Source organism: Toxoplasma gondii, chromosome IX (genome assembly GCF_000006565.2).
Source record: "Toxoplasma gondii ME49 chromosome IX, whole genome shotgun sequence".
In the NCBI taxonomy this organism is placed as follows: Eukaryota; Apicomplexa; class Conoidasida; order Eucoccidiorida; family Sarcocystidae; genus Toxoplasma; species Toxoplasma gondii.
The window spans coordinates 3916735-3925843 of NC_031477.1; the positions used below are offsets into that span (position 1 = coordinate 3916735).

Below are 9109 nucleotides of genomic sequence, written 5' to 3' on the forward strand. Positions count from 1 at the left end.
GCAGTGTCCAGGACAGAGCCGTTGTTTTACTGGCTGTCGGGAAGACACGGTGGCGAATCGAGCAAGTGTCAGTTGATTGAGGCAACAACTACAAAAAGCACGGACGAGTGTGGGGAGGAACCCTCGAACGGGTCGCGAGTTCCACTTGTTCAGTGAACTCGCTTTCCAGAAACTGGGTGCCTTTGTCGGATTCATCGACAACGTAGAAAAACGGGTTGATGTGTCACTGGGGGTGAAGGCGAACACACGCCATTGTCCCAGAGCTATAGCGGACGATACGAGACGATGAGCATGGCGAACAGCCGAGGCAATGCGCAGTGAGGATGTGATCCCCAATTTTAGAAACATCTGAAGAGATGTTCTTAAAAAACGCTGAATCTTCAGGGAATTTTCGAGTCGACTGAGGTAGATGGGACGAGATGTCTTCGATGTCGACTGAGATGGCGGCAAAAAGTTCCCATTCTTGCGGTTCCGAACAAGAAAGCCAGTTCCAGTTCTAGCAACCTTAGGCCACGTTATCCGAGTTGCTTCCGCCTTTCTAAAGGAACTTGTCCGTGTCAGCGACGAGTCTAGAAAGACTCCCAGTGCAACGAAAAAGGGTTTTCGATGAAGGTGCTGTACACGGTCACGCAAGCATTCACGCTCAGAGATCGACCGTCGCACGTCTTCCGTGAAAGCGATAAAAAAACTGCAAGAGAAAAAGCAATGAGGAGAGGCGATACCGCTGCGGAGAACAACGCGAACCGAATGCGCATCTTCTCTGTTTGCCACGTTTACCCTTGATGAAGAACGTCCGTGGTTTTCGAGATCCTCTTGGCGTTTCTGACACTTATTTTAGCCCACAGAAAGCTCAGACAAACGAGTTCGCTGCGTGAAGTGGTCCGGCGACGCACGCCCTTGTCCAGAATTCGGGTGGCACTTGGAAATTTCAGCGCATTCTGCTTTACAGAAAAGTGCCTTCTGTGGCCCTCTCGCCAAGCGCAATTAGCATATCAAACTCCGTGAGTTCGAAATGTGAGTGGTTGTTCTGTCCGTTTCCCAAGTGCCAATTTCCAATGGAGACAGACACACTTCAACATCTGTACCCACTTTTGACCCAGCCTAAGTGAAAGGCAGAAGCATCCGAATGAGAAGGCAAGCTACCAAAGTTTATGGCCAACGGATTGCGGAACAAAAGCAACAAAACCACCTTCGGAGCAGCTCGCTATTTAGTGTGAGTGCGTCATTTCAGTCCCTGAGTTCTGTTCAACTCCTCTACGTGTGCGCTTCTGCCACAGATGTGTGAAGCGTGCACTCTGCTTGCATCGTGGACACAGAAAACAGCGGTCGGAATTTTTCCCGAGCAACTGATGTACACGATCCCTAAACTGTGTTGTTCGTCTGGCGTCCGTGAAACAGTTCCGTTCATTCTTTCGACACACCTACGGCTGTCTCAGGAGAGAAACTAGAATTCAACGTTTTGCCAAGACAGGTCCCAGATTACCTTGACTCTCCTTGTTGTACGAATGCATGGCGTTCAGTTGAATCTGCTTTTAGAGCACATCCACAAACACCAATTATATGTCCGAAAAAGACTCAGAATTTTCCAGAGTGACCGTGACACCATGCTAACACCACAAAACCCGGGGCCGGCAACCCACGACCACCGGTAGGATACTGAAATCCATCACTTTTAGCCGTCTTACGCATTCCAGTGGAGTGGTGGTATACAGAAACCATATATACCTTAGTATTAGTCGGTTCTCCAACGAGGGAAACCGTCGTGGAAAGAACCCTCAACAGTGCGGGTAAAAGATGAGGCGCTGTTTCCAGCTTCGGGACGAAAGGACTCTGCTCACATCGTCCCTCAGGCTGTGTTGACTGTCGGCTTTATGCTGGAACTGCATGTTGCCAGGTTGAGGCCGTCGGGGAGGCTGAACGTGGAAAAGTCTACCTTTTGTTGTGGAGTCTGGCTCTACATGCACATGCATTCGATAAAACGGGGAGATGAACTAGTTAAGTAGGGCAGCGGAAAGAGGCAGAAAACGCGAACTTATGTGAATAGGCTGCATGAGACTTCCAGTGTGTGTTACGCCTGAAGCCAAGCGTGCGAAAAAGGGAGTTGCAGAGTTTTCCACGGAAGAGTGTACTGAGAGTCCTTCCTTAGACCACAACAGTGTCTTTTATCTTCATATGATTGCAACGAAGAGCCATCACAATTTGGAGTCGGCCCAGACAGAATCTCAACACTAGTTCGAGTCACCGGAGTTAGAGAAACCCGGTTGAAAACCGTGGGACTTTAGCTTCATGGACTTCCAAACAGATATGTGTGTGTGTGTGCCTCCTTGAGTCAGCGCGGGAAGTCCCAGTCCTCGACGCTGGCGGAGAAAACATGACCGCGGTAGATAGCGTGCAGACGCGCCAAAGTGGTTCCTTTCCCAGTTGCTTTCTCTTGTTAGCAAAACGACTCGAATGCCATCGGCAAAACCCCGGAACGGTATAAATGGAGCAAGTCGCAGGCACGTTTGCTTTTTCTCCGCGTCACACACAGCGCGAATGCGCGCGTGTGTTCTTGAGGCCAGTCGCACACGCAGCGAAACTTTTCGCGCCTCCCAAGATTCCGTTCGCGTCAAAAAACTCCTCAGCCTGCGTCGCGACTCTTCAGTTTCTCGTCTTTTTTGCCTCGCCCACATCTTTTTCCGCGATACAGACCTGCTTCTCTCCAGAGTCTACCCTGCTAATTGAACTCGCCAAATACTGGTGCTCCATTTTCTGTCGCGTTCTCGCCACGATGGCCAAGAAGGTAGCGCTCGTCACCGGAGGAAACAAAGGCATTGGCTTCGGTGTGACAAGGAAACTGTGCGAAAGGCTTCCGAAGGACAGCTGGGTAGTCCTCCTTGGCACCCGCGACGTCTCCAATGGAGAGGTACGTCTGTTCTTGAGTGAGAACAAAGGCAGCAAGAATGTCTTCACGTTCCATACACTCCTTTTTGATCCAGGTGAGATGCACAACACTAGCTGGGTCGCTTCCTGTGTCTCGCTTTTGCTCGGATTTCAATGTGAATGTGCGTTTTTACGTTTGAGACCTGAGGCCTCTCGCAAGTTGTGAACAGAATGTGAAGTGGTTTTCTGTGTATCTGTTGTGGTTACCCTCAAAGTCACTGAACTGAAAAGCAGAGAACAGAATTGGTCCTCCTACGTTGACACATTTATACACGTCCAAACACGTATTTCGGTGGTGGACACCGGGCAGCCTAGACAGCTGAGCAAGAGTCACCTCGTGGAAGGAGCGAACGGACTGTGCCAACTGGGTTTCCCGTTTCTTGCATTTTTGTCCACAGCTTCCCCGTGGATAGAAGATTCTCTTTATCGCCTGTGTCTGCTCACACCGCCAATCCTTGCATTCACATGGTCTCCATCTAAGTACCTCCTACTGCTGTACACAACGTTGGAGCACGCTGTTTCACTTGACAGTCCACGCTGGTATCTGTAGTGCCTGTTGAGGCGCTCAAGGAAGATTAAATCCTGTGTATGCTTCAAGGGATGTAAGGTGCTCGATCCTGATATCCAAAGAGACATTCGCTTAAAACTCTTTGTCTCCTGTACGTCTCCGTTTCAGCGAGCTCTGACGAACCTGAAGGAGTGTGGACTCCCCATGCTGCCTGTCGTACACCAGCTCGACATCACAGATTCCACAAGCTGCAAACAGATGAAGGATTTCATTCATCAGAAATATGGAGGCCTCGACCTCCTCGTTAACAACTCAGGTGAGAACGAGCGGTGTTTCTCCCAGTGCGAAAAACGCGTTTCTTCCAACATCAGTGCGGCCGCGCATTCCGAGATCCATGAGTGAACTCTCTCGGTGTGTGGGCGGCTTTGCCAAGGCAACTGCGTTTCCACGTGTTTGCCAGCTCCTCTTTCTCCAAGATAGACGTTTTCACTTCTTCGACTCTTGCCCTCAGCCTCGTTCCCCGATCTAGATTCTTCCCTATACACAAATATACACATGCAAACAAACATGTATATATATATATATATATATATACAAATATATATAGATATGTGCTTGTGTTTGTTTGTGTATTTACGTAAATGAGAGCTGTGTGTGCCGGTCCTTCACGTATATGGACGGGGGTGTCTGCCCTCCCCGGCGCTTTCTTCTTTTCCTTCGTGTCGGATTCTTCCGTCTCTCTGGCCTCTTTCGTCCGTAGGCTTTGCGTTCAAAAGGAACGCGACAGAGTCCAAGTACGAACAGGCGAAACACACGATTGGCGTCAACTACTTCGGGACGAAACAGGTAGGCAGAGACGGCAGAGACAAAAAGAAGCTCAGAGAAGAACTGCGTGGTGGTCTGACGACGCAGTTCAGCCGGACCTGCCGAAAGGCCTTGCGTCGTCACGTGGAAACATGCATAGAGGTGTCTTTCAACATTTATACCTGCGCACATGCAAATCATCGCATCTCACACCTACTCTCATGTGTGCAGGAGTAGCTTGGTCTGCATCTCTGGATTTTTTACACTTTTGTGTCCAGCTACACAGACAGAAGCCTCGTTTTTACTCCGTTCACAAAGACTGCCATTACAGATCCGTGTCGGCACGTATATATATATATATATATATATATATATATATATGTACGTATATCATCCGTTTACGGCGCCGCTTGTACACATCATATATATATATATATATGATTCTTGTTTTAGTCCTTCCCTCCGGCTTTGTGTCTTCCTGGAGGCCTCTCGTGTGTTGCGTGCACTTGCTGATGATCTACGGAACGGTGTGCTCCTGACTGCAACGATACTTGCTTTTCGAAAGCGGAACTCCTCAGCTTACACTGACCCTCCGAGTGTGACCAGTGCATCCAGATGTGGAGCGCTACCATCTGGCCATCAGGTCCGTGTGTTGCGCTGCTGGTTTTCCAGATCACCGAAACTGTTCTCCCCATCATGCGGGACGGCGCGCGTATCATCTCCGTCGCCTCCATGTGCGGCAAAATGGGCTTGGAGCACATGAGTGAGGAACATCGTCGAGCAATTCTCTCTCCAGATCTCTCTTTCGAGGTTCGTCGAAAATGTGCACTTCCGTCCTGGCGTTTCTCTCTGTGTTGCCGACACTCGTGTCCGCACGGCGCAACCTGGAGATATCTTTGCTTGAAAGTCCTGCGGACCGCAAGAGCGTCTAAAAACTCCAAGTGGATGTATTCTCAGTGTCTCTGCAACTTTCCTCAGCCTTCGCTCTCTCCTTTCGACGCGGAATTTGCTAGCGTCTCCGAATCTGCATGCACGTGTGCCGCAAAGGATATATATATGTACATAAATGCAGGAATGTACGTATGTGTGCAAATATGTATAGTTATGCATGCGCGCATGTGTGGATGGCCAGACCGAGACTGCTCTCTGTTCAGTATGTTCTTGTCGGTTTCTGCACATGCTTCTGAGGACTTGACTTTACTCGATTTGCAGAAACTGGACGACATGATGAAGCAGTACATCGAGGCTGCGAAGACTGATGAGCTCACGAAGCTCGGCTGGCCGGAAAGCACCTACGAAATGTCCAAGGTGGGTGGTGGAACGCGCTTGTGTACATACACCTGAATGCACACATGCTGATCCGGTCGCGAGCTCGGGTGTACGTGCACCACCTGCGAAGTCTGAGTGCACAGGTTTTCTGGTGTGCTCCGACTTCCTTGTCCAGGTAGCCCAGGGCAAGCGGCGGTTTCTTCTGCGATGCGTTTATATCCGTTTCGTCGTTTCTGTCCTCTGAATTGTTTCTAGGCTGGAGTCATCGCAGCCACCGAACTGTGGGCGCAAGCTGCCGACAAGAACGCCCTCACGCCGCAGGGAACGAAGGGAATGTTCGTTGCATGCTGCTGTCCAGGCAAGCTCTTCTTCGTGTGTCACTTGCTTTCGTTTGCTCGCTTCCTCAGTCGTGGACGTTTTTCTTCGCAGAACCTCGCTTCCTTCGCTCGGGACGTCCCCCTCCCTCGCGACGTTCCCTGTGTTTCTTTCTCCCCTCCTTTCACTTGGTGTGTCCTGTCTTGCAGCAGCCGTGATGCGCTTCGTCCTGCCCGTGGCGTCTGGCCTCATTCCGTTTCTTCTTGCATCCGCATCTTTCCTCTCTGACGCGCTTTTTCCAGGGTGGTGCAGAACCGACATGGCGGGATACGAGCACCCGCCGCTGAGCGCAGACGAAGGCGCTGAGAGAGTCGTGGACTTGTGTCTGGCGGGCGGCGACGAGGAGCAGGGACAGTTCTTGATGGAGAAGAAAGTGGTGCCTCTGTCCTTTCCGCAGAAGTTCTCCGGCAAGACGGTCCCCTGCCAGCAGTGGCTGTCGACGCCGGTGGCCTGACAGCGTCTGTTGGTGAGAGAAGGGAGACAGAAATGGCGAGGAAAGGCGCAAGGGATGAGAGCGACGGGGGATTCAGCAGAGTCTTCGCTGCTTCCAGAGCGACAGGCGGCAAGTTGCGCAGGAGAGAAGAACTTTTACAAAGGGGGACGCGCCGCGTGCATGCAGGACTGTTTCTACAAAGGCTTTGTGCCGAGATGCTCTCTCACAGGCTTTGGCCGAAAGCGACACGAGGCGACGAAGAGGACGAGGCAAGAGGAGAACGAGGGTGGAAAACGAAAACTGAAGACAAACGAACAGAATTGAAGCCGCGGGTCTGGGGACAGGACGCCCGATGAGGTCAGCTGCCTCGTGCGTCTGCGAGAAGGCTCTGTCCGGGAAAAAACGAGGCGACGCAGCAGAATGTGAAAGACACTGGAAACTGAGAGGAGCGGAGGACGCTGACTGCGGGCGTCACTACACTCCGGGGTGGTTTGAGCGTGAATGGGCAGCTGTCACCCAGAAGTCGATGGTCCTCAACAGACACACTCTTCTACATAGGTGTCTATAAATGTCTCTTTCACATATAACTATATATACGTATATATAGTATATATATGTATGTATATGTGTTGATGTAATTGGGTACGGTATTTATGCATGCCAGCTGCGGATATATCTATGCCAGTATGCGTTGTATATTTGTTATTTGATTTTGTATGTACGTGGCACGGAGTCGGTGACAGGTGAGTCTGTGTGGTGACTAAGCACACGGACCTGGAGAGGAAATCGAAGAAACTCTTTCCTTTGCAGTCTTCGCCGTCTTTGAGGCGAGAGCGGGTGCGTTCTGCGAAGAAATGGACCTTCCATATCCGAACGTATGTTCACAGACAAATGTGGGCCGGCCTCAAAGGCTCTCTCCTTGTCCCCCGGAGAGTTGTCAGTGGCAGAGCAGACTGTGTTTCTGTTGAAACGATTTGAAATCTCAGCTGGCGAGCTCAAATCGGATAAACGGCGACATGAAAATTCGAGCGTTTATATATGTGTACATATAGATGCATATATATATATATATACATACGTATATACACACATATACATATATATGCATATATGTATATGTATATATGTATACATAAATGTATAAATATAAGCATATACATATGTATACTTCAGCCGAAAGGGTGGCGCTGTACAGTCGAGGCGTACGCCATGCAGTTTTCCTCTGCTATAGAAATATCGTGACCGCGGGTAATACGTGTGAATACGTAGGATGTGAATATCTACATGTGTGTAGAAAAAGATCTAAATAGGTGTGCATGTCTACTTGCAACACATCGCTCTATATAGAGGTGTATGCACATGTGAAGGAATATATATATATATATATGTTTGGATAGCCGCTAACGTACAGTTATCCCAGATCTGTCCCAGAGTCGAACGAATGTCTCCCTATATTCCTAGATCACATGGCTCTTGCTTTTTTACACTGACAGCGCGAAGGGAAGTGTGTCTCGAAAGAAGGCCCGTCTCGCCCTTTGTGGAATTCGGCCAAGGAAGGCGAGAGGAACTGCGAACCGGAAGAGACGGGGAAGGCTCTACACTCGACTCTCTCTGCTGAGAATCTGTCTCGGTGGAACAGAACATACTCAAGCGAGTTGGACGATAAGCAGTGCACGAAATTCTTTATCCTCGGGGCACTGAAGAAGGGCAACGCTTCAGTGTGAATTTGTAGCGCGCCTTTATGAGGAAGGTTGAAGGGATAAAATAAGAACTTGCTCCTCCCTGCTGTGCCTGCTGAAAGGGAGCAAAGAGAAGTGCAGGAGAGACGCTCAGGTGGTGCAGGACCTGATGGCGAACAGCCGCGTGAGACGGCACGGAAACACACAAAACGTCGAACTCAAGTGAAAAACCGGAAGATCGCAGCAGATCCAATCGGTACACACAAATCTACATGCAAACATACATGCAAGTGTATGTGTGTGTGTTTTTGAGTCTTCGGCGTGTCACGAGATTTGGGTGTACGTACACCTCGGAACCCTGGGCGCCTCTGTTCACAGCAGAGGCAGAGAGGCACAAGGGACTTGCTGTTTTCTTCAGGTGAGAGGATAATCGCGTCGCTTTGCCGGCATCTTTGGGATCCAAGGTCCTCCCAGGTTTCTTGTCTTGAGGCGTAAAAGCAGAAGAAAATTCTGACATAATTTTCAAGCCACAACTGCATGCAAGCATGAACGGAGTCACCTGCGCATACTTACATAAACGTTCTTAACCATATACGTACGAAGTTATGGTTTCGGGCTCGTGAGTGTCTCTCAATAAGTAGCTGAGTGCTTGCACGATACTTACATCAATGCATTCCATATAAATATATATATATATATATATATATATGGCAGTGAATATGGAGAGTGTGTTGAACAAAGGTGGATGCTTTGCATTTTCTCTACATCTTCCGCGGGGGTGCAAGAGAAGCCGCGTGCGGGACAGGAGATCCAAAGATACCCCCCGTCGATGTGAAGCCGAGAAACGGTAAAGAACTGAAGCTGGCGGCGGTTCTTCTCGGTCTGTGGAGACCGGCTCCCTGTCCAGCGGCTTCCGTACCTTCTTGCCCTTGTTCGAAATTTTTTCTTCCGCGAGGCAGCTCGGAGGAGACTCAAAAGCATCGGAGAAACAATGACCCAGAAGGCAGAGATCGTTTCTCCAGCAGGACGGCGGAGAAAGCCGCCGTTGCTTGAGAGGCGGAACCAACGAAGGGAGACGGGAAAACCAAGAGAGAACTCGTTCTTGGTTGGAGGGAGACT

At 49.9% G+C, this 9109-nt stretch overlaps 1 protein-coding gene across 1 annotated transcript; it reads left to right on the forward strand.

The window, feature by feature from the left end:
• Positions 1–604: 604 nt before the first annotated feature.
• Positions 605–7295, forward strand: TGME49_290890 (carbonyl reductase 1, putative). The gene is made up of 7 exons (XM_002368432.2): positions 605–2905; positions 3599–3746; positions 4191–4276; positions 4907–5044; positions 5447–5542; positions 5759–5861; positions 6121–7295. The coding sequence occupies exons 1-7, from the start codon at positions 2483–2485 to the stop codon at positions 6330–6332; spliced, it is 1206 nt and encodes a 401-aa protein (XP_002368473.2). The 5' UTR covers positions 605–2482; the 3' UTR covers positions 6333–7295.
• The last annotated feature ends 1814 nt before the right edge of the window (positions 7296–9109 follow it).

Coding starts and splice junctions, on each gene's coding strand:
- TGME49_290890 (XM_002368432.2), top strand. CDS start 2,483: ATGGAGCAAGTCGCAGGCACGTTTGCTTTTTCTCCGCGTCACACACAG. Junction 4,277..4,906: donor ACTACTTCGGGACGAAACAG/GTAGGCAGAGAC, acceptor CTGGTTTTCCAG/ATCACCGAAACTGTTCTCCC. Junction 5,045..5,446: donor CTCCAGATCTCTCTTTCGAG/GTTCGTCGAAAA, acceptor CTCGATTTGCAG/AAACTGGACGACATGATGAA.